General features: G+C 35.0%; 1 protein-coding gene across 5 annotated transcripts in view; it reads left to right on the forward strand.

The window, feature by feature from the left end:
- The window catches only part of LOC139962226 (uncharacterized), a 56150-nt gene that overhangs the window by 15156 nt on the left and 16343 nt on the right, over nucleotides 1-24651 (forward strand). For all 5 annotated transcript variants that reach the window (XM_071962236.1, XM_071962238.1, XM_071962240.1 and 2 more), the window contains exons 2-24: nucleotides 6029-6287; nucleotides 7039-7109; nucleotides 8974-9093; nucleotides 10037-10162; nucleotides 10656-10775; nucleotides 11013-11132; nucleotides 12321-12440; nucleotides 13032-13157; nucleotides 14148-14291; nucleotides 14987-15103; nucleotides 15797-16036; nucleotides 16456-16695; nucleotides 16813-16922; nucleotides 18038-18105; nucleotides 18251-18414; nucleotides 19033-19152; nucleotides 20118-20231; nucleotides 20755-20871; nucleotides 21342-21458; nucleotides 22021-22137; nucleotides 22809-22922; nucleotides 23550-23669; nucleotides 24316-24432. In XM_071962236.1, coding sequence (XP_071818337.1) covers nucleotides 6029-6287; nucleotides 7039-7109; nucleotides 8974-9093; nucleotides 10037-10162; nucleotides 10656-10775; nucleotides 11013-11132; nucleotides 12321-12440; nucleotides 13032-13157; nucleotides 14148-14291; nucleotides 14987-15103; nucleotides 15797-16036; nucleotides 16456-16695; nucleotides 16813-16922; nucleotides 18038-18105; nucleotides 18251-18414; nucleotides 19033-19152; nucleotides 20118-20231; nucleotides 20755-20871; nucleotides 21342-21458; nucleotides 22021-22137; nucleotides 22809-22922; nucleotides 23550-23669; nucleotides 24316-24432 — 3081 coding nt within the window. The remainder of the gene's footprint in view (nucleotides 1-6028; nucleotides 6288-7038; nucleotides 7110-8973; nucleotides 9094-10036; nucleotides 10163-10655; nucleotides 10776-11012; nucleotides 11133-12320; nucleotides 12441-13031; nucleotides 13158-14147; nucleotides 14292-14986; nucleotides 15104-15796; nucleotides 16037-16455; nucleotides 16696-16812; nucleotides 16923-18037; nucleotides 18106-18250; nucleotides 18415-19032; nucleotides 19153-20117; nucleotides 20232-20754; nucleotides 20872-21341; nucleotides 21459-22020; nucleotides 22138-22808; nucleotides 22923-23549; nucleotides 23670-24315; nucleotides 24433-24651) is intronic.

Consider the following 24651-nt stretch of genomic DNA (forward strand, 5'->3'; position numbering starts at 1 on the left):
TGTCACAAAAATAGTTCAGAGTTGAGATTATGTATCAGAAACTTTGATTGTGCAGCAATACATTCTCTAACAATGAAAACATGAAAGCATGTTAAAATAAATGGAAGAACATGGAGAGATAATGAATGTAAACATGTTGATCTTTGCAATCCACACTAACACATCATTTGATTAAATGAGCTTGCATATCACTAAAACAATTGTAAATACAACATGTGATTAAGTTGGGATACCCTCAACAATGCAATAGATGAACATGTTAGGAGAATTTAAGTATAAGAATATCAATGAAAAGAACAAAGTAACAATTATTAAAGGGGACATGTCCATCATTTGATGGAAGTATGATTCCTTTAAACTGTGACATCCAGAGACATCAACTTTGAGTGGAAAACTTGAACTTAACTTTTAATATTACATGATATAGCAATGATAAGCAATTGGACACGACCAAGTTCGGATATATAGTAAGGGTCGAGAGAAGTCCCGAATTATTCATATCATATTTTTAAAGATCGTGCTGGTGGTTTTTACTTGAGGGTTACATAAGTGACAGAACGACACACGCTTACAAATAAGTATATGCCATATACATTTAGACATTATTACGCAATAACATGCATGGATATTAGTAATTATAACAACATACTTAACACATTTATGCATACAAAGCTCCTCTCAAAATACCATACAGTGGCGTACAGTAACAAGACATTTAGACGTACGCATGTCAATGTAAATTGCATACAGTATTCTAGGCGATGATCAGATGAGCAGGAGGATGACGTCAAACTATTTTGACCAGATAAGATACGCATGCATCATTGCGTATACGAAACAAAGTACAGATATGAATTGTTTATATAATCCAGTTAATTTGATGAATTTTGGAGTATAGCTAGGGTTCATAACTTAGCTTTATGAACCATGTATATTTGTTATGTAATATTTATGTAAAATGAGAAAAGTGAAAAGACTTAGAACTAATTGCTAAATATCCCGGTAAGACAACAAAACGGGAAAAAAAGTGACGCTTTGGATCTTTGGATTGTTCTAAACAACATAAGACAAGAAATTATGTGTCTCAGAATCGATGTCTTTCAGCAATAAATTTGAAAAATGTTCTGTTCTTGTTTATGCTTCTGCTTTCTTGCTGTAGTCAAATAGCGACACCGAAACAAATAATAATTTAAATAATAATTCAACCCCCGTTCTACAGAATGTCTTTCCCAATAAATTAACGTATTTCTACATATACCAGGGAGTTGTTTTAACAACTCCCTGCTTATACCACATCATGACGTTTAATTCCATATAACTTTACGTATAGTTAACTTAACATCCCATAAAATGACATTCCCTGTAACTTTACGTAGTTTAAATATTTCAGTTTCAAGTTTACAGTGGGTGATTTCTTCGAAATACCTCTGATAACGTTATTTAATCTAATCCATATATAACAAACGTCTTTTTCGCGTTGATACATTTCTATTGAAAACATTTCAAATTTCATCTTCATTATTTGACTACTTGGCTCTAACAGAACAGACGATTGTTACTTTTATCGTTGGTTATGGCTAACTTCTAAACTTTTCAAGCTTTAACTTGTTATACCCACTCTTAGCCTATCTTGCTGTGTATATATATATATTTACATCATACACAATATAGCCATATAACTCATGTGGCGTTCCCCTGCTAACATTTCAATATGGCGTCTCATTCATTTTTATCATATTTTTTAGTTCGTTTAATGCTTTATTATGGAAATCGATTGATTATGACAGTCACCCACAACGTGTACACGTAGACCTTTACAATAATCAATAACGTATATGTGAGGTCAGTAAATAGTGCCAAGGCAAAGATACTGTTTACCACTATCAACTCTTACTAAAAGGCAACATAGTGTAAGTTTATAAGAACAATCGCTCACTACAAAAGCATCACAGGCCAAAGTGATCTCAGGGTGTATGGAAGAACGAGGGAAATGAGTACACTATATATAGAGAAAGGAAATGTATCTATAAGCTTATATACTTAGGCATTACTCATTTTCATATATATATATATATATATATATATATATATATATATATATATATATATATATATATATATATATATATATATATATATATATATATATATATATTTATATATATATATATATATATATATACACATATATATATATATATATATATATATATATATCAATAAATATATATATGTGGGTGGGGAGGGGTACGTGTATGTATGTGTGTTTCTCGACAAAAGCCTCCCCACCGCCTAATAATAACTGTGAAATAAATTTGTCTTCTGATTAGTGTCATCAAGTCGTTATTGTGGGACAAATTTATCAGTTGGGTACAATTGTATTTAAACAACGATCAATTTAGTCGCTTCCACAAAGTAAATATATTACATTGATTATCCTGTCGCTATGACGACTGTGTTCCCTAGATTTAATGAGATGGCGAATTTCTTGTAACTTTCAACAGACATTCATTGTAGGTTCTGTTTGTTATCGATTTTGATTGCCTTTTTAATTTATTTCAAAATGTTTGGAAACAAAAATTTTTACCGGTAACAAAACTGTATACATTACAAGTTTTTGTTTTGTCCAAATCGAGCAAAAACTGAACTAAAAATCGTAAATTAAGTTGCATGTGAATCACTTCACGAGGAAGCAAGTAATATTATTGTTCGCGCTGACGAAAATAGCAGAAAAATCAATCGAGTGGTTGGTTGTTCATAATTTCTTTTAAAGTATCTCATTAAAACAACATTATTCTGAATTTGTTGTCTGATTTTAAGGGAAAACAAAAACAGGTAAAACATTTGAGTGAAACCGGATACAATACGGAATGAATTCATCACATTGATTTTAATATGAACAACGATGAATTGTATACACACCTGTTGAATAATTTTAATTTCGCGTGATGTGTAATCATGGGGTCACAACCGAACCCTGTTGTAACCAACAGTTTCTTCGTTTATTTTTTGCTGGGTTTTTTTTTTTTTGTCGAATGTGTTTATATCATCCTAGAGTCAATTTTATGTTGTTTATTTTTCTGATAAAAATTAGGCAAATTGGATAAGTTGCAAGGACAAAAATGAGTTTCCCTTCTTCATGACATATACGGAGTAATCGTTCCGTCTTAATCAATGGAATTCCATTACGTTTTTGTTATTCGCAAAGTTTAATGTAACTCATAGTATTATTTCATTATTTCATCGAGGTGTTAAAGAAGCATTTTCTATTAAGTGTTAATTTAAACATTTTTCTTTAAATTTTCTTTATATTGCTTCTTTACATAAGACCAACTGATCTAGCTTAAAATAATCTTACATTTCATTTAAACTATTCTCATAAACATCGATGTTTACTCTTCCTCTCTGTGTTCGATATTCCAATTAACTTGTCTATTTCTTGTCTGCCTCCCAAGAAAAAAATTATTTTCAAAAGTAACGTAGTCATTAGTACAATCTTTTACTTGCTAAACATAATTATAGACTTAAATGTACAGCCGTTTTACCATAATAATATACAACTTTCAAAACTTTGAAACGAAACTTTGTTGCCCTCAATAGTTTGGTATTTATCATAGTTTTAGTTTTGTTTTTGTTTTAGTTCATTGCAAGTTTATTTATCATCAAACTGGTGTTTGTTTGTTACTTCATGTCACTATGTACTCCCTTCAATAATTATTCACATTGAGACACTGTCATATATTGCGTGATTCCCATTTCATAAGAATATGAATATGTACATATGATCATAATCATATGTACATATTCTTAATCCTGACATTTTTGTCAATAATTTATAAATCACAATTTTTGTATTTTGTTTTGATTTGTTTATTTATTTATTTGTCTTTTGTTGGTTGTTTATTTATTTTAGTATCTATTAATAAAAACTAGTCATCCTTTAGTTTCCTTTATATCAAATGATGACCAGGCGCGTAGCCAAGGGGGCGAAGGGGCAGCCGCCCCCCCCCCCCTTTGAGCATAATTTTTTGTATGTTTTTTATAATATCGCTAGTAATTTCAAAAGAGAAAATGCTAAGATGTAACTTACAAGACCTGGGAAGTGCCATTTCCAGTGATCTGGGAGGCATTTCAGCCACAATTTTCTTGTACGCTTCGCGCCAACCTATAGTGGCGCTACGCTTAGTTTGCAATGCCGTATCTACGGCTCTGATAGTTTTCCTATAGTTTCGCCCCTCCCTTGGCAAATTCCTCGCTATGCGCCTGATGATAGCATTACGTCCAAAGTTCAGTCCTAAATACTAGAGTTAGTATGTCGATTTGGCAAATAATTAAGATTAACACATATATGCTCAATGCAATAAATTTTTGAGTTGACCTGTTCAATGAGATCACAGATAGAGATTGGCAAAATTTCTTTATAGGTATCGTATTTCTGGATTTTAAGTTACAATATTTTCACATCGCCACTACAAAGTTCTTGTTTGATATGGGAATATTGGATAGTGATAATGGTTCTTTCTGTAATAGCAGGGATTTGGGACGTTATAAGTGCCCTTGTTATGGGGAGTAAAACGTATAATAAATGCTTTCACCTTAGAAGTAGAAAGCAGTTAAGAAAGCATTTGTTTTCAAAGTAAGATATAGTTTATTTGTTTTGGGAAAGCAGGAAATTGTTCTTTTGACCGTTATATTTGTTTCATAGTTTACATAATGATGAAGAAATATATTGATCCGTGTAAACGGCACTATCATAAGCCTTTTATATTGATGAGTTCTTTTCTTTTTAAATTTCACTTTGCACTAAGAATTGAAAAAATACAAGTCTTTAAAGAGTCAAGAATAAGAAGGACAAGAATGAGGTAACATTTATGGAGCTAACAAATGTTGTCTCTGAATAAATTGATGACAGTTTGTCTCCGTTACTTCTCAGTGACTATAAAAAATGATGACCAATATAATATTATAATATTGTAATCAATGGAGAGCGAATGTTCTTTGGTAATTTCTTGCGTAATCATCGGGACATCTATATATAGGGATTACTGTTAACTGGCGTGTGTCTATATAGGACTAATTATAACATGTTCTAATACATGAATGTATTACTGCCAGTCACTTTTAATGACTTTATATGTAGTAACAGAGTCTTACATAACCATCACACAAGACAAGCCGACAACGCTCATTGCAATTTTTACCATAGCAACATAGGGAAATTCGGTCTTCGTAACAGAGCAATACAAATTTGGAATGATCTATCAAAAAATTTGAAGTCTATAACTTCAAAGCCCACATTCACCAGACATTTGGAAAAGGAATTTATTAACTCGTACTAGTATTATATAATCTATTCACGTATCCATCTCAGCATCATTAGGATATTATTACTGTATATTTAATCCTTACGTATATTCTGTATAATATACATTTGTACATTTTTCTTTTCTTTACTCCCAGGGAGTCGCCTACCTTGTTAAGTCTTTTTAAGACTTTATAGGAGACTTCCTTTCCCATTTTACACAATTGGCGATAAAACAAATAAATGAATTCAATACATACCAAAATATATCAACTATTTTTTGGCTTCATTTCGGTTATGTAAATGTTGTAGGCCTGTCAAAGAAAATGTTGATTTCGACCTATATTGGTAACTTGAACATTCTTGACGTTACCTGCAGAAGCAAACGCTTGGTATATATGAAATTAACGTTAATTTGTAACATGTTTATTGGATATTATGTTCTCATGTTTCTTCTATTATATGTAGGAAACTATCATGAAAATGACTGATTGCTAGCTAATTTTCTTTTGTCTTATTTCCGATGGATGCCCCGGTCCAAGCCCTCATAAAGACCTTTCCGCATTAATTTGTTCCTTTTATTCATTTGTTATTATTTTTGTTGTTGTTGGCTATTTTTGTTGTTATTGTTGTAGATAAAGCAGCTAGCATTATCAAAACTTGCAGATTTATGTACGGTTTATATACCACAACTTAATTCATTTCATTGTTTTATTTGATTTCCAGTTTCATTACGTCACGCGATTATCAATTCCGACACCCAAAGGACATTAAAGGGTTTCATAATTCAAGCCAGGGTGGCATCGCAGTTCTTTACATCCAATGTAGGGGTCGGTACCTGGCTTCCTGGCGACAACGAAATGGTTCTGCAGTGCGGGGAAGGGTCAAGCGCAATCGTCCAGAGGAACGGAACAGTCGGAAGAGATCTACCTATTACCCTTGTATACAATGCCCCGGCCACGGATGTGGGACCAATCGTTTTCCTGTACGTATTTTAAAATTGGCACGAAGTAGTAAAATAGCAAGATTATGAATACAAGGGAAAAAGGTGAAAATAAATTATCAAATTTGCATGCGGCGAATGAAATCTACAATCGTTAATGCAAAAATAGCGTAGCGTCAGGAATAGTCACATGATCAGTCAATCAGAGGCAAGCATGTAGGTAGAATAAAACAAATAAAGGGTCTTCGTGAGAACCATTAGAAGATTAGAAAGACCTCGTTTTAATTGTTGTCACCCCAAAATATTAACATGACACATTGTTTGAATTATCTTTTTCATTTTTATTTCACGGAGCCTATATTAGTTAATTAAGTAAGAAACTTTAACTAGCTGCATCAGTTTCGTGAGGATTTATTAGTTCGATGGCAGGCCTGTATCCCCCTCCCCCCCCCCCCTCCCATACCAATGCAAACTGAAATGCCACCCCTAATTTGCATCACCGCAATGTGCACAAAAATTATACAGGTCATATATAATAATATTGTGCCCCCTGCTTAATTTGTTTGTCTCCCTCTCCCATTTCAAATACAATCATGACTACGGGCCTGTTGTTCGAACCGTCATTTTGTACAGCTGATTTAATTAATGGTTTGAAATGATTTCACGTAATTGTTTGGTTCTATTAATTTGTTTTTAAAGTTGTTTTTCATGCAACTCTCGTTGTTGTTGTTGTTGATGTTGTTGTTGTTATTGTTGTTCATAACAAGTGTCATTCGTCTTCTTCTACCACTAGGGCTTCTTGGGTGGAACATTTGACAACATATAAAGAGGAACGAATCGTGTCATCAATCATTGTAGCTGGAGGTAATTTTAATCTTTCCTAGCTAGCACAGCTATATAAGATATCTAAATTTCAAACCCATTTGTATTAAATGTATTTCTATAATTTCAGTCTCCACGTAGTCTCAGGTTTAAGTTGTGATTATTCGTTTTTCATGCACTATAGTAGGTCAATGTCTCACGTCATTGTATAAATGTTAACTTTAGTCATTTTACACAACTCCTGAACTTCATTTTCACTTTGAGAGTCGATTGACATATATGGTCTTATATTTAATGATAAATAAAAATGTATTTATAATGCGCAACAATGTCCATTAATACAATGTTCACAGGCGCTATTATTACAAAACTACAAAGCGTTTAAACTTTTTACCTTTTTTTCTCAACTTTTACTTTGAAACTTTGGAACCTAAACCTTAATCTTTATAAACTATTAAAATACAAAACTTACAAATATTAGAGGTTAAAAACAGTTTTGAATAAATGTGCTTGGAGGCGACCTTTAAAACAACGATTGACTAGGACGCACATGTGGCGGAAGAGCGTTGGAACGTCGTGGATCTAAATTTTTAAAACACGATGTTGATATAATGTTAGGCATTTTCACATCACTTTTAGACTCTGTGACTTTTCTTCGCAAGATATTCTTAACTCGATGATTCCAAAGATTTGGGTAGGGGGGGGGGGGGATGAGGTGAGGGGTTACGTTACGATATTTGGCTTCATTGACGTTTCCCCGAAATAGAATAGAACGTTAATTGAATAATGAGCACTCATATTCCAAGCAATTTTCTCTCGTACTGCCTGAGACAAGCCAGTCAGGGGTGCCGGGATTCCTTCAGAAATGACAAAACAACACAGGTTTCATGAAAATTACGAATAAAGAGTTAATTCCTATAAGGAGGCTTCCTGCAAAATCTTCTCCACAATAAGGTTCTTTCTTCCTTAAAATGTGGTCACTCGTTAGAACACGAATGATGACCAAAATGAGAAGAGAAAAAAAACCGCACCAAAAAAATACAACGATGATATTTCATGAACTGTTTCCGTTGTTTCAAGTTGAGTGTTTATGTTTTATATATAGGACACAACTATTATGATACTTGTACTAAATCCTTGCTTTCCAAATTGCTATATAAAGACTATATAAAGTAAAGAGTGCCTTGGAGTGATAACTTAAACCTGTATATATATATATATATATATATATATATATATATATATATATATATATATATATATATATATATATATATATATATAGCGGTAATTCATTGAAAACTTGGTCGACCAATTTTAAGTTGAGTATATTCATCCAGAAATAATCATATTCTTTCTTTTCTGCTGAAAGTTATTTGTACCGTTCGTGAGTCAAACTGTACAACTCACCGCCCCCCCCCCCCCCCAACCCCACCACCGTTAAATCATTGAACTATATTCGGGCAAAAGCTTTACAACTAACTACATTAAAACAGTTTCATATAGGTTTCCAGGTATAGCTTTGTGAACGGTTGTTGCCAACCATTCCCTGCAGTATTGTTTACAAATTAATGCACGTTAATCATTTTACCCTTCTATAATTGGACAAACTTTCAAAGCGCAAGATCTGGATAATTCAAGTTATCGTTCATGCATTCGGCTTAATCAGTTGAAATCACATTTTATAATTTATGTACGTAGTTGATTGATTGATTGATCGATTTAAGTGAATCAATTATATATATATATATGTATATATATATATATATATATATATATATATATATATATATATATATATATATATATATATATATATATATATATATATATATAATCGCTATTTTTGGTGTTTATTTTTCTGGAGAGCTAACGTATATATTTGTTGAATACTGTTGTATTCCAGGTGCTTGTGAAGGTTCTCCCTGTTATAATTCGGGGTCGTGTATCTTGGATGAGACCGATAGTCGTGGACACATTTGCGAATGTCAGATTGGTTTTACAGGGCCGAATTGTGAAGAATTTGGTAAGTTTGGAAGAAAATATCGCTTACCCGCCGCAGTTAGATCAGGATTAATGAAGGGCATAACAGACTAACACATGGAAGATATATAAATAGACGAAAAGAGTGATCATTTCATATGTACCATTCCAAATATATATTACAATATATTACAATTGTCAACTCATATATATATATATATATAAATATATATATATATATATATGTTGATACTGATACCAGTTGATACCAGTTGTCTGACGATCGCTATAACGCGTGAAACTCCGAGTTACAACTACTAGTGTTCCACTAGTCTCACCTAGTATCAACATATATTCCGCTCTGTCCACTGGACATAGAGCACTCTGCGCCAAGATAGACGCCAACCAACCAACTATATATATATATATATTATATAAAAATATTTATGAATATATATATATATATATATATATATATGATTATATATATATATATATATATATTGATGTATTGTTCATTCATACTTAGTAAAGATTCCTAAATCCTATTGGTCCATTCAGGTCAGCTGACCGTGGTTAATCCTGTGAGTAACGCAAGGTAAAATTACGGGGCATCACTTTAATAAATCTTTGGTTATATGTAACCAAAAATGTTTTGTTTTATGATTTTTCCCCCACACAAATGGTAGTGTATGAATGAACGGGGTTAATCAACGGTCTAGCGTGCGTTACTCACATGATTAATGCACTTCGGGTGTTGATGCTATCGCTGGATGCACTCGGCCTCCGCCCTCGTGCATCGCTTGCATTATCCCCCGATCGTGCATTAATCCTGTGAGTAACGCTAGCTAGACCGTTGATTAACCCCTTATTAATACTGAAATCCTTCCATATTGTAATTCTTGAGAGAGAAAGAACGTTTATCGCATTGATAATGCTTGTTCATTAAGTTTGTTCTGTTGTTCTTTTTTTTTTTGTCCATTAAGTTTGTAAAGCAGACACCTGCAGCATCAATAAAATCTGTCGTCTGGACATCGATGATGAAGATCCTAATGAACTCTATCTTTGTGTCTGTACGAGGCCTACTTACACTGGCGAAAATTGTGACATGAGTAAGAAAAAATGAAGAAATTAATTAATACTCTAATAAGCATAGTTATATCAACTTTTGGACAGAGAGGGTTAATAAGAATCTTTCTAATATATAATAGGAAACATTTTAGATATTCTGAGTAAAAAAAAAAATCAATTTTGCGATTTGTCACTTGTTTGAAGCAGTTTATTTACCAAACATACAGTGTTTCAATCAAATTTTGATTGCGGTTGATCATAGCATGGGAACCTTCTATGTTTCATTAGTGTTGGGAGGATACAAGAGTACGGTAAACCAATTCTCCTTGTGGAGGGGAACAAATGGGGAGGGAAATTATTAAGGTTATAGTATTAAATTTTGTAGATACTTTTAATATGCTGCGTTTGAGGTTCAAGAACGTTGCAATGGGATAAGCTGGCGTGGGGGAAATGGATCATTTCTTCTACCCCTTATATATCCCATCCACCTTTTGCTTTGCTTTATCTGAGTATATATTCTTGTCTTGTGAACAGGTCCTTGTACTTCTGATCCTTGTTTGAATGGGGGTACATGCTATGACACCAACTCAATTACAACGCCCTTCTATTGTGCATGTGCACGCCATTACTCTGGACCAAGATGTGAGGTCGCCGGTGAGTTTAATATCAAAGTTGTCTTATCCCGCCCATCCTACAAAATGGTTTATATCTAACATTTTCTGCCTTTTCCATTATTATTATTGTTATTGTTATTATTGTTATTATTTTTATTATTGTTATTATTACTATTGTTGTTATTATTATTATTGTTGTTATTATTATAATTATAATTATTTTATTATTATTGTTATTATTAATATTATTATTGTTATTATTTTCTTCTGAATGTAGGGCCTTGTGCTAACAATCCCTGCAACAATGGGACCTGTTTGTTGGACTCTACGAACGAGCTAGGATTTAGTTGTGACTGTTCCTTGATTCCATTCGTCGGATCATTTTGCAATATTGACGGTAATAAAACGGTTCAAGAATTTTCATTAATAATACAGCATGTAGTAAAGTAATGGTTCATTCTATATATATATTAGTTATTACTCTAAACCTAATAGCACATGCTACCGATTCATCATCAGCACGACCCTGCAGTTTTAACTTTCGTACTAAACTTTAAGATTTACACTACAGTTTACTGTGCTCCCTGCATGCAGTGATTATCGGCTGTATATATCCGTAACAAACATGGCTCTTATTTGTGAATCTTGTGTACTTAACCCACATAAACATTGATATAACGTTTTCCTGTTTGCTAAGGAACATGTCAATAATATTAGATCCCACATGCTATACGCTAAGTAACTTTTTTATATAGTGAAGTGGGCGTATATAGCGACTCGCTGTAATCAACATTAGCCAGTTTCCGTGCCTTTCAAGTATATTACTGTTTGTTACATCAAGTAATTAAAAGAAGGAGACGACTGGTTCTCATCAATTCCTGGTTTTCATTTAACCTATACCACTGATATCGTATTGATTGCATTCTGACCAAACTGTGCATGCGGGAACATTTCAACTATCATTTGTATTGTACATGGTATATTTGTCCTCATAGCACTGGGTTCAGCTTGGAAGATAATGTCAACTATTAATGGACCCGGAATAAATTAAAGTTCATATTTTATGCAGTGGCTTTGAGGTTTATGTCTTTTACTAATATTTCTTATAATGCTGTATGCATAAGGTCTGCATGTGTCTTTGCTATAATGACGCAATTTACCAGCTTATTCCGTACAGTCCATTAATTGTTATATGACGTAACTTAGTTGATTTTATGAAAGGAATGTCTGTGTTCATTTAACCATCCCGAGAGAATGAAATAACTCCTTTGATTTTTGACCAAAATTATTTTAACCGTTAGTGAAACAAAGATTCAGTTGGTATACTATATGCTATATATATATATATATATATTATATATATAGATATGTATATTATCGCCAAGTTTGATGTAGCTAATATACTACAACATCATGCATGAGTACCAGTACGGGTACAAGTAGAATTCTCTCCTTGGTAATGATGATTGCGATTACCAGCAGAAAGCTCTAGAGTACAGGGAATTAATAATTCGGACTCACTGCAAATCCGGTCATGATGTGTTGCAGTTTTTCGTGAATTATTTACTTTTTTTTTATTTCAAAGCATGTTCCGCGAATCCCTCCTTGCTCGGCTGCAAGAATGGTGGCTCTTGCTACCTTTCAAATGGATTTCCAAATTGTGCGTGTGCCACTGGATTTACATCAGATGACTGTAGCATGCATTGTAAGTATAGTCATTCAATGTTGTTTGCTTATGCGTGATATACATTGACGTTCGAGTCACATTTTATTTACTCTCACGAACCTATACATAGACCTATATATTTGTAGCGGTTAATTTTGACATAACCTATTTTTCAAGGACATTTGCATTGAGTGATGGATGGAATGTTTCAGCGCCTTGTTTTTTCACTCATGTTTTGAAGCAACTTGGCAACAGGATTTATGACAGTGAAAGAAATAAAATCACCGCGTAGAATTGATAAGTGCTTGATCACTTCCTTGAGAAGAAGGCGAAAAATAACAAACGCAGACCCCGCCTCCCTAATCCCCAGATCCACATTAAACTTAAAATAAAATTTCATCTAAGACAGTTCCACAATTTGGGAATCTTTACATTTAAAGAATTGTAAACGTCATCTGAAGCTGAAAATTAACTTCAAAGGAGACCAAGAGTTAGTGTCATGTATATTGTATTTAAAGCTTTTTATCATTTACAAAAGTAATTTACGGTTTTCAATGTTTCTGCCACATTTGTTTTTGGTTTTTTGGTTTTTTGGTTTTGATATATTTGAATTCCATTATCCTCTTTTAGTGTGCGACTTGGATCCTGGTCCCTGTGGCAAAATCAACAGGCAGTGTCTACATACCTCGGTAGACTCCGGATTCTACTGCAACTGTACTATACTCTTCACAAACCCACCTGCATGTGATGTTCCAAGTAAGTAGACTATCATTCTTAATCGCAAGTTAATTAAAAGATGAATATTTCATCATGGTAATATTACTTTATGATATAGCCTATATGAATATATATATATATATATATATACATATATATATATATATATATATATTATAGGCTATATTATATATATATTTTTCAACCATTTTCATATATATAAATATATATACATATTATATATATATATATATATATATATATATATATATATATATATATATATATATTTATACATATATATGTGTGTGTGTGTGTATTGTATGATTAGGCCTTGTACGACGGAAGAATTGCCAGATGGGAAAACATTTGAAATTTGCTCTGGGAATTCAATCCTAGGCAAGAGTTTCAATAATGACAAGTGACTGTTCGGACATATTTAATGAAGACTTTACTCATAATTAAACTTATTTAAGTAGCATTACTTTACATGATCTGTCGCAGATTTCGATATAGGTTTAAATTTTTGGAACGTTGGTTTTTAACTTAAAAGACATGAACAACCTTTGCAGTACAAGTCTAACAATAAAGTTTCCATAGCCAACATTGCCGTACAAACTTCAGTGTGGTCTTGTCAGAATGCAGAAGATATTTTCCTGATTACAAATATTTTCTACTTTTCGTAAAAAAAAAACAGTCATAAAGGAAATTACACTTAAAAACCCTTATAGACTCAAGAGATTAAAAACAAAACGTCTGGAATTAAAGACTACTATAACGTGGATACTACAGCTTTCCTTCTCTCCTATACTTTAAAAACTATAACAACTCTACTTGAAAGTAAAGGAAATTAACACTTTTTTGAAAGGAAAAAGTCAGGATACATTTTCTTTCTTGTCTGAACCTGATCAATAAAGTATATTTAGTAGTAATCATCTACATCATAATTACATATTGAATTTTGTAGACATAACAAACCAAATTTACGATAACGACTTTTTTTTGTCGTGTTTTTTCTTCTTTTGACAGCTGGGATACCAACCTCCTGCACTCCTGATAATCCCTGCCTAAATGGAGGTGCATGTACAGATGTGATACCCACTGACCCCAGTCCTTTGCCTTTTGAGTGTACTTGCACAGTGGAATTCAAAGGGACGCTATGTGAGCAAACAAGTAAGACTGAATGCTGGAACCTATTGATCTTGTTAGGCTCACTCTATGCAATGCCCCCTCCTCCTCCTCTCCCCATCCCCCCCCCCCCCCATAATCCTGTTCTCTTACAATTCCAACTCGCTACCGTTTGAAATTAGCAAACGGGCTTCAGTGATGTAAAAGCTCAACGACTATAAAATAATAAATCATAAATCAAAATCGCACAATAGAATGGCGCTTAATACTGCATGAACCCTTTGGCATTAGCTCAATGGTATAGAAGACAATGCATGGAAGTTTGCATAATTTGGATTATTGTGAAGAACGTGTTCTCTGTGATCACAATGCAAATACAAATGAAACTCTTGGTAATCTGATTAAACGACTGGTGTAGACAATTAATTTTCGACAATAGAACAAAGTGCATGTGCATGCATGTGGGACATTATCTATTGTTTATGCAAGGGATCGGACATATAAGACAATGTTAAAACATGCTTTACTTTACTTTATATAAAGATGAAGATGGTGCAACAGCCAAATGTTATCTATGTATGGAATCTACTACTGCGAACTGTTATTTTAAAATTGATGCTCTTCTGTCGAAGACATGGAAAGGAACAAGTGAAGCCATTCTGCATACTTTAGTCCTGTCGATGACTGGAAAGTTATATTGGAAGTCAATATTGTATGGGTTTATTTTCCCTTTCTTACAGAAACAAGATGCGAGATAGCTGGCTTCCCCTGCGTAAACGGGGGAATATGCAATAACAACGAATCGAAACCAATTTGTACTTGCCTTCCCGGATACAACAACACATTTTGCCAGGATGGTAGGACATTGGCATGAATTCATTTTGATTTATAATTGTATATTGATAATTATGCTTTCATTGTGTATTACACTTACAATGAAATTTGACGACAGAAATTTGTAAGAATTCCCTTATGCGACTTCGATAAGCAAAGATATATCACTGTTCCACCCATAGAAGGGAGAGAGGGAGGGAGGTGGCGTCCGAGAGACAATTTAACGGTAGAAGGACCGCATCTGCAGTATGAAAACTATAACAGTTTGGAGACAACTTTGGAAAATTAACTAATTCTGTTTGGACAATCTTCAAAGAATATCAAAATTGTCTGAAATGCAAAAGAATCAAACGTTAAGACAAAAAAGAAAACCCCACACTGTATTCAACAAAACCATCAGGAGTGGATTACCATACCGGTTTATCGGCTCGGAGTCGGTGCGCGGCTTTTTTCCAGGTACACATCAGATGCCGGAGGGGTCGATATCTTCTTGGTCCACCCGATCGTATCAGCAAACACAGGCGTCGTCGAAAAATGTGCTTGTTTCATGTGAGGCGCCAAATGCGTGCGTATTGAAAGACCCCAGTGCCGCCAGCTGAATCACCGTGCCGGTTCCAATTTGTATCTCAGCATCCCCTCCCCTCCCCTCCTCCAGCCCACACCCCCCCCCCCATATAAACCATCGTCTATTTCTTTGAAACATCTCTTCATTGTAGATATCTTGCCACCCGAGATTATTTGCGTCAATAAAACTGTGACCGAGCGAGGGCTGTATCAATATGATGTAACCGTTATTAGTGATTATGGAATTGAGGTAAATGGAGACGGCTCTTATTTCACTGTGTGGGATCCGCTTCCTCCGGTCGTCGTCCCAGTGGGAGCAATGAGGATGTCGGTAACAGCTTATGACTTTAGCGGCAACTCGGCGGAATGTATCTTCTACATTATCTTACCAGGTAAGTGTTTTTACAAAGTACGTTGGTTGCTTAAAACAATGGTTACTTTTTTAATGAAGTTAATGCGATACATTCATATGTCATTTAATATTCACTTCTAAAATTGTTATCGATACGTATATAAAAAATTCAATTTATATTTGATCTGTATTTTTTATATTTGATCTGCATTTTTATATTTGATCTGGGACCGTTTTTGTTTTCCTTCTTACTATAGTGATGCAATAGTCAGAACCATAAGAACTTAAATATGATGAAAAGAAATATTATACACAGTGTCATATTCATTAAAACGCAGGAAAGGGATTTCGTGACTAAATTTGGTTTTTAGGGACTATTTAAATTGAAAAGAATTATTATTATTATTATTATTGTTGTTGTTGTTATTATTATGATGATGATTTTACCATTGTACACAGACACAATTCCACCGGACTTGACTTGTCCTCAAAATGCAATTTTCACTACAATGCCTGGGGAGGGAGCTACACTGATTCAACTACCGCCCGCAGTGTCAGTGGACAATTACAGTAATGTGACAATGTCGGCTAATCTGAACGATACCGAAGCTATTCCGCAGGGCGTTCACGAGGTTGTAGTTACGTCTGTGGATAATGACGGAAATGCCAACAATTGTACCTTTTGGATCCGAGTTGAAGGTAAACATTTAATTTACTTTTTCTCCTCCCTTACCTGTCTTCCTATAACATATGCACTCTAATATTTCCCGTTTTTTTGCTTTCCTTCTCTAATTTTCTATTTATGTTTTCTCATAGAACCTCAAGTTCTATACGTTCGGTTCTCTGTAGATGAGCAGTTTGTTGACACGTACGCAAATACCAGCCATCCCCACTTTATGGAGTTTGCCGCAAGAGTTGACGACGCAGTAAGTATTACCGATGCCCTTTTTTTTTTTTTTGAAAGAGTAACATTGCTAAACAGTTCTATGATTTACCCTGACAAAAGAAAAAAAGGAAGCAACTACTAAGCTTTATTACATTAATAGGTCTGTATAAAGATGATAACTCAATGATCCATTCCGTGTGTTTCTTGCATGTCTCACTCGGAAATGCAAACATTGGGACAGTCTGTTCTGAAAATATAAAGGTACAATCGTTAAAGGCATTGAAGACTCGCCCCAAACCAGGTGCCGCCCTCTGAAAAAGTTAACTTTCCGTTGCTTGTAAGTGAAGTTTTCTTCTTGCCGCTACAAAATGCAGACAGTCATGAAACGTGATACCTTGTTATCTTTTATCTAGACCTGAGATGTCCATCGCATATGTACACTGTGTTGTGGGTATCGACCGTAGCTGTATGTATTGACTGTACACTAGTGTCTAATTACCGACGGTAGCAAGCTGTGTGTGCATATTCTGGGATCGATGGTGGTGTCTAACACTTCTGTTACACCTCATTTGAAACTAGGTCAGATTACCGGCATTCTTTGTGCGAAATGAAAACAGCTGCAAAGAAACGGGATGTATAAGCTGGCTTGGAATACCTTTAACGATGGGAGGGACATAAGATGGCCACGTGGACCTGATGGAACCCATAAAGGACATTCCACATGTAGTACACAACATACATATGTTAATAACGGAAACATCATTCTTACAGTGAGCCTTATGAACAAATTCATTGAAACAAAGACATTGATTTCTTATCAGAAGAGAAAACGCTTGTCACGCACTGGCGTATACTGACATTCCTTGGTCCACATAGAGCAAAATATTCCAGGAAAATCAAATGAAACTATATAACCGCATTTAGAGAGTGGGCATGTACTGTCCGTGTACATTTCATAATACAACCCAACTCCTCTACATTTTAATAACTTTTTGCATACTTTATTCACATAGTCCATTCTATAACCTCGATCTTTCAACACTCAAACTGAAAATGCCTTCAAACATTTCCCTACAGCTTTAACGGCTAGGTTAGTAACGTAAACAATACTCCTTCTTATTCTACCATGGATTTTATTTATCTGTCTCCCTACAGATGTTGACAGAAATGAATGCTACAACTTTCCGAGATGCATTCGCTGGTATCATGATCAACTCACTAAGGTAAGGAAGACACCCGTATATTTACGTACCAGTCGTTTCGTAATTGTTGTGATATAATTTTAAAAAAAATTACATTTATTTAAATGAATTTACACTGACCTAACTGTCCTTCTTTTGTGTGTTTTTCTTCGACCTTTCTGTTTAGTGCTGGGAGTATACAGGTCGACTCGGCTATTCTATTAAACAGTATTGTTAACTTATCGGACGCCGACGTGGTCACAAACTTCACAAACGCTATGAATGCCTCTTTCAATGATGATGGCATGATGGGAAATATGTCTATTGTACCTGGCTCTCTCGTTGTATCAGGTAAAATGAAGGCTTTACTCCCTGTTAAGAAATACGTCATAGCAAATTATGAGTCAAAACTGCTCCTTTGCACATGACAAGTAAATCATCTGTCAAGCTACTACTCCCTCAACCCATGTTGAGAAAAGGTAACAGAATGCCATAAGTAGGGGATGGTCATATGTGACCCAAAAGGAGACCACATCATATAGAGGGGCAGGGGGGGGGGTATTGTGGATGCACTTTTAAAGCATCAAATAATTTGATTTTAGAAGTTAAGTATCGTCAATAACCCAATATTGTAATACACCTGTAACATGCACCGTAACATGATTAGACCATATACTACAAGCAGGGGCGTCAATCATGGGGGGGGGGGCGCAGGGGACAGAGGACACGTCTCCCACTTTCTGAATGGCGGGGGACACAATATCAAATGTCTTTCTTAATTTAAGCTTGATCACTTGTCAGATGTCACTTTTGTTAAAATATATTTATGACTGACATATATCAATTCAAGGACCAAGCAGAAGCAAACTTGAAGATTTTCTAAGATGTGAGTCCGCCCCTATTGCATATATTATTGTTATATAATTATTGCTATATTATTGCTATTATTAATATATATTATTTTCACAGAGAATGTCTGCCTCCTCTCGTTTTGTCTTAATGGTGGTGTCTGCCTGGGAGGAACTGTCAATAATGTGACTTGTAATTGCAGCAATACTGGATACACTGGTCAGTTATGTGACCAGAAAAGTGAGTAATTTCTGCTAGCTTTCTCAGTTAAACCTTTTTCGACCTTTCTGATATTGAAATATTTGTGCTTGACTGATCATTTCAGGATATCCCAAATTTTTGAATAACTTTGTCTTTTGTGGTTTATCAATTGTCGTATATTTGTAATTATTGCATAATGTTATTGTTATTACAGTATTTGTTTAATTGAATTTGACATTTGCACTCATTCCAGTATTATTTACATTATGTTAAAGCTATAAAGTCGATAAACCTTTCTTTAAGTCGTTGTTTGAAATTTAAAGAATTAAGAGAGATATCTGACTTAGAAGATAATAGTCAACTTCAAGGCAATGTTCCAACAAAGTGAACATCTCTTAGCTAAATCGTTCTTCTGATATTGTTGTTGTAGTTGTTGCTGTTGCTGTTGCTTTTTGTAAAAAAAAAAATGGGTTCTTTTTGTCGCAAACATTAAACTCTGACTTAGACCACTTTAGAACAACATGGCATGTTTCAGTGGCATTGCTCAAAGCGAAACTTGCCCCATTATCCTCTACCTGCAAAACCTGTCCCACCAACCGCATCTCACATCCCACCACACCCCGCATCTTCTTTTAGAAAATGTTAAACTTTTATGGTTATATACGTGTGATGCAGTCATAATGCTCCCACGAGTTGAACACATTTTGCCTTGCCTAACACCCCCACCCCACCCCACCCACCCACCTCAACTCTCGCATTCTCCTACTTGCAAAACCTGTCCCACCAACCGCATCTCACATCCCACCACACCCCGCATCTTCATTTAGAAAATGTTAAACTTTTATGGTTATATACGTGTGATGCAGTCATAATGCTCCCACGAGTTGAACACATTTTGCCTTGCCTAACACCCCCACCCCACCCCACCCACCCACCTCAACTCTCGCATTCTCCTTTCAAGTCCCTAGTTTCTACACTGTCCTGTCTATTTATCTACCACACAGTTGACTACTGCCTTACAAATGTTTGTGAAAATGGTGGAACATGCGTAAGCGAACTCCTGACCTCCAGATGCGATTGTACAGTGGACTTTACGGGAGATACATGCAATGTTACAGGTAAGGATCATCATAGGCGTAGGAGGCGGGGCTGGGGGGCTACAGCCCCCCCCCCCCCCACCGAATATCTTTGTAAAAAATTGGGCAATATGGTGAGAATTTTTCGGGCACCTACCGAAAGAAAAATAAATTGCAATGTGTTTTTCAATGGTTGAACTGATATTGTTATCATCATCATTGTAACGACTTCCCCCAAAGTTATAAAAAATATGAAAGGGGTAATAAGATGGCAAATGATTGAATGTAATTGGCATGCGATGTAATAACCGTTGCATGCCTATATGATATGCACTTTCAGATCCTGGTTATATATTTCGGGCAAGTCGTTACAGCCCCCCCCCCAAAAAAAAATGGGCCCCTACGCCTATGAGGATCATATATATAATAGCCCAGTCCCGTATAAGAGCAATGCTGTTCCTTCTCGTCAAACTATAGAAGAACAATGTCAATCGTTTTTTTCCTGTTTCTTATTTCTAATAATATTTTTAAATATTGTTTCTTTTACCCTCGTCTCAATCTGTAGTTGATCATTGTGTAGCCTTACCATGTGAGAACGGCGGCACATGTACGTCAGGCACTAATGGAACATTCACATGTGAATGTACGGTGGATTATGAAGGCAGCCTTTGCCAGACCCTAGGTAAGTAAGATTTGTATTATTCTGGCGTGATTAATTATTATATTTGTGAACCACGCGTGTAAACCTATTCAATATGCAGTGGCGGCACCAAAGAGGGCTAGGAGACCTTTGATCTCGGTCATGATGCTTCCCCTACTCACCCCCCCCCCTCAGTCGGCTACGTTCCAGAAAAAGACTACAGTCTCCTCTACCCCAAAATGTTGCCCTTCAAAATGTTCGCTTTTTCCTCATCTGAACCAATAATCCTATATAACATCTGTTTTTTCTAACATTTAAATTTCTTTAAAATATTATGACGGAAAGTCATTTTAGTTACATATAGTTGAACTCATTTTAGAACATATTAATATTATTTTAATATGAAAGGAATAAAAAGGATGCTTTAAAAGCAGGAATTCATTAAAATAAATTGAAAAGTATGATAACTACTCTTTTATTATTAATTATTACATAATTATTTTATTTGACAGTGGATCATTGTTCTAGTAGCCCCTGTCTCAACGGTGGAAACTGTACATCGGGAAGCCAAGGCTCGTACTCATGTGACTGCAACGTGGACTTCACAGGAAATAATTGTTCGATAGAAGGTAGGTCAAAACAGGACCATCAAAGGTCATCAATATTACCTGCAAACCTTAGATAACAATTAGTCCACTGCCTTAACCATTTGACCATAATGGTCTCCATATTATTACCAGACATCTGGAAGGCTTTTAATTATATAATTGACAGTCTAAAACTGTCTGGCAGTGACATGTTTGTTGATGTTGGACAAGCGTGACCATCATTTGGCATTCTAGAATATTTGGGGACAATAACGATGACTCTTAAAATGACCGATTTCTACCCCTTTATATCAAACAGGTTTCTCTCGTTTGTCTGTTGGTAGTAAAAATGATGAGACGTTAATTAAAGGCGGCTGGACTAACTAGTCTAGCTCACAAAAGAAATAACCCGGTTATTTTGAAGAACAAGATGAGAGGGGCTAGGGATGGGGCTGAGGTTGGGGTTGGGGTTGGGGCTAGAGCTAGGGTTGGGGCTGGGATTATCTTGGATTACTTTTCTTTAAAAAAAAAAATCATGGATTATATCATTGCGTAAAAAAAAAGTTTGTTAATATTCCTAATTCGCTCTATTGTATTTACACAGTGGATCACTGCGCCGGTAATCCTTGCTTGAATGATGGAGTTTGTAGCTCGGGACCCGGTGGTGTCTTTAGCTGCGCCTGTTTTGCAGCTTTCACAGGAGATACCTGTCAGATAGAAGGTGAGTTTGTAGGGGTGTCGAGAGCTAGGTCGGGCCCAGGGGACATCATTGACCACGGGCCTATTGGTGGGTTTGCAGTGTACGTAATATGTTGCCAAAAGGTGGGGACAGATTACTGAAATTTCTTGGGTATACCTTTCCAATGTACTTCATATAGTTTATTATCTCTATGTGCAGTCGTAAATGCATCTGTTCAAGCCCAGTTCATCAGGATGTCAAGGAAAATCAATAATGATCAAAAACACTGTAACCTGCACTAAATGATCTTGTAGTTTAAAGCCGATAGAAATTTACGCAATTCTCATATCTTGCTAAAATGTAGAAGATAATCATTCAGAAATTCTTTAATTTACCATTCTGAAATATTTCCTTAAGTAGAAGCACTTGAACCTTTGTTGTAGATTAGATTTAGTAACATAACCCTTGAGCCCTTTATTTAACTTTATTACTTTTCTTATCTTTACGCTAACGTTTATATGTATATTTTTTAAATTTCTTAGTCTTTGATACTCCTGTTGATATATATATATATATAAATATATATATATATATATATATATATATATATATACTTGTGTATATCAGCAGTAAATCGTTTTATTAGTTTTATTCCATGCAGTACTACACTTGATGACTTAACTATTTTCTTCTTTCCTCATTTTTAAATACAGTCGATGTTTGTGCTGATGCACCGTGTCAAAATGGCGGCACTTGTAATCCCACCACTAATGGTTTTACGTGCACCTGTACGGGAGACTTCACTGGATTTATGTGTGAAGAAATAGGTAAGCCGCCACTGCAGTGTCAATCAACACGAGATATTGAGTCCGCATGCATTATATAGTTTATCGAAACTTCTTGAAAATGAAGTTGTAATAGTAAAATGCCATATGATCACTAATGCATGCGGTTCTCGACTATATAACCCTGATAACGTTCGAGTGACTGCTACCCCAAACATTCCGCCATCACCCACCACCCACCACCACACCATGTGCCAAACTGGTCAGTGGATGCTGAATTGTTTACTCTGGAGGAGTGGGCTGCCTTTGCACATAACTGTTATACAGTGATGTACACTTGATTTTCAAGGGGGGGGGGGGGCAAACGCAAAATATCCATATAACATTCATTTAGACGTCAAATGGTGCTTTGCGAGGATTATTTAGATTATAATTTAGGGCTATATAAGCAGGTCTAAACGAAAGGTTGTGCTTATAATAGTACCAAAGTAACACCCCCCCCCCCTCGACTTATTTTAAGTAGGGACCTTAATGTTGTGGAAGGGCCAGAGGCGAATCAAGGATGTTAGAAAGGTGGGGCGTGCTGAAGCCTAGTGTCAGTGACGCCGTCACCAGGACAATATCATTTACAAGTCTAAATGTTTACTTCACTTTTAATTTTAACGTCAGTGGATCACTGTACCCAGTCACAACCATGTATCAATGGAGGCACGTGTACTCTAAATGAAGGAGGCGGGTTTACTTGCGCTTGTACTGTAGACTTTTCCGGGGATACCTGTCAAACACAAGGTAAATTTATGTAGCAAACCTTGTCAGATGAGCCATATAAAATAAATATATTTGTCTTCTATTCTGCCTTTAAACTTTAGGAATTCCACATATGGTTTTGTCTTCATGATTTTGTCAACATAGATGTTTAATTAATTGTTAAATAATTTATAATTGGATGAGGTGTGATGGCGATGAGTCAAAGTAACAGAGATAACTAATTAATTTTTCATGACAGTTTCAATTGATTATATAAAATGTAATCAAACTCATATTAGTAATTATTGTTTTGAATAATCTTTTATTTTTAACTTGACCCTGCTTTAAATTATTATATTTTGTATTTTGTTTGGTACTGTGAAAGTAAATTGTTGTAGCTGGTGATTTTATATTTATTCATCTTTTAGCATTTGTATTTCAGGGACTCGGGGGATTTGATTAGTTTTACGTTAACCGAATTAACCCTTTAATATTAAAATAAATCAAAAGGAAAATAAAATAAAAGTAGCCTATATTTGACAGGACAATTTTTGTTTGACAACAAAGAGCTTCTGAAGGGTATGGGGTGCTAATGTAAACAAATATTTCGGTATATCATCTCTTTTCACCGTATTTCGGTTCCATTAACCTTTTCATTTTGTTCGATCCTTTCGTTCTGAAAAAAAAGTTGATCATTGTGCCGACCAACCGTGTCAAAACAACGGGACGTGTTTTACACTTACTGGTGGGATTTTCAATTGTGAATGTACTTCTGACTTTACTGGACTGACTTGTGCGGAGACAGGTAAGCGGTATAAATCGTGTAAAAGAGATTTGTTTTATATACATGATAGAAAGCCCGTGTGGAAGAATGACGTATATAGGCTACATCAAATAATGACTTTGTTTAAGAGCGAATACTTTGAAAGAATGACGTATATCAAGTTATCGCTTATAAGGGAAGAATGGGTAGTATATGAAAGAATGACGTTATATTTATATCATTACGTTTATAATGTAAGAA

Source organism: Apostichopus japonicus, chromosome 20, assembly GCF_037975245.1.
Source record: "Apostichopus japonicus isolate 1M-3 chromosome 20, ASM3797524v1, whole genome shotgun sequence".
Lineage (NCBI taxonomy): Eukaryota > Metazoa > Echinodermata > Holothuroidea > Aspidochirotida > Stichopodidae > Apostichopus > Apostichopus japonicus.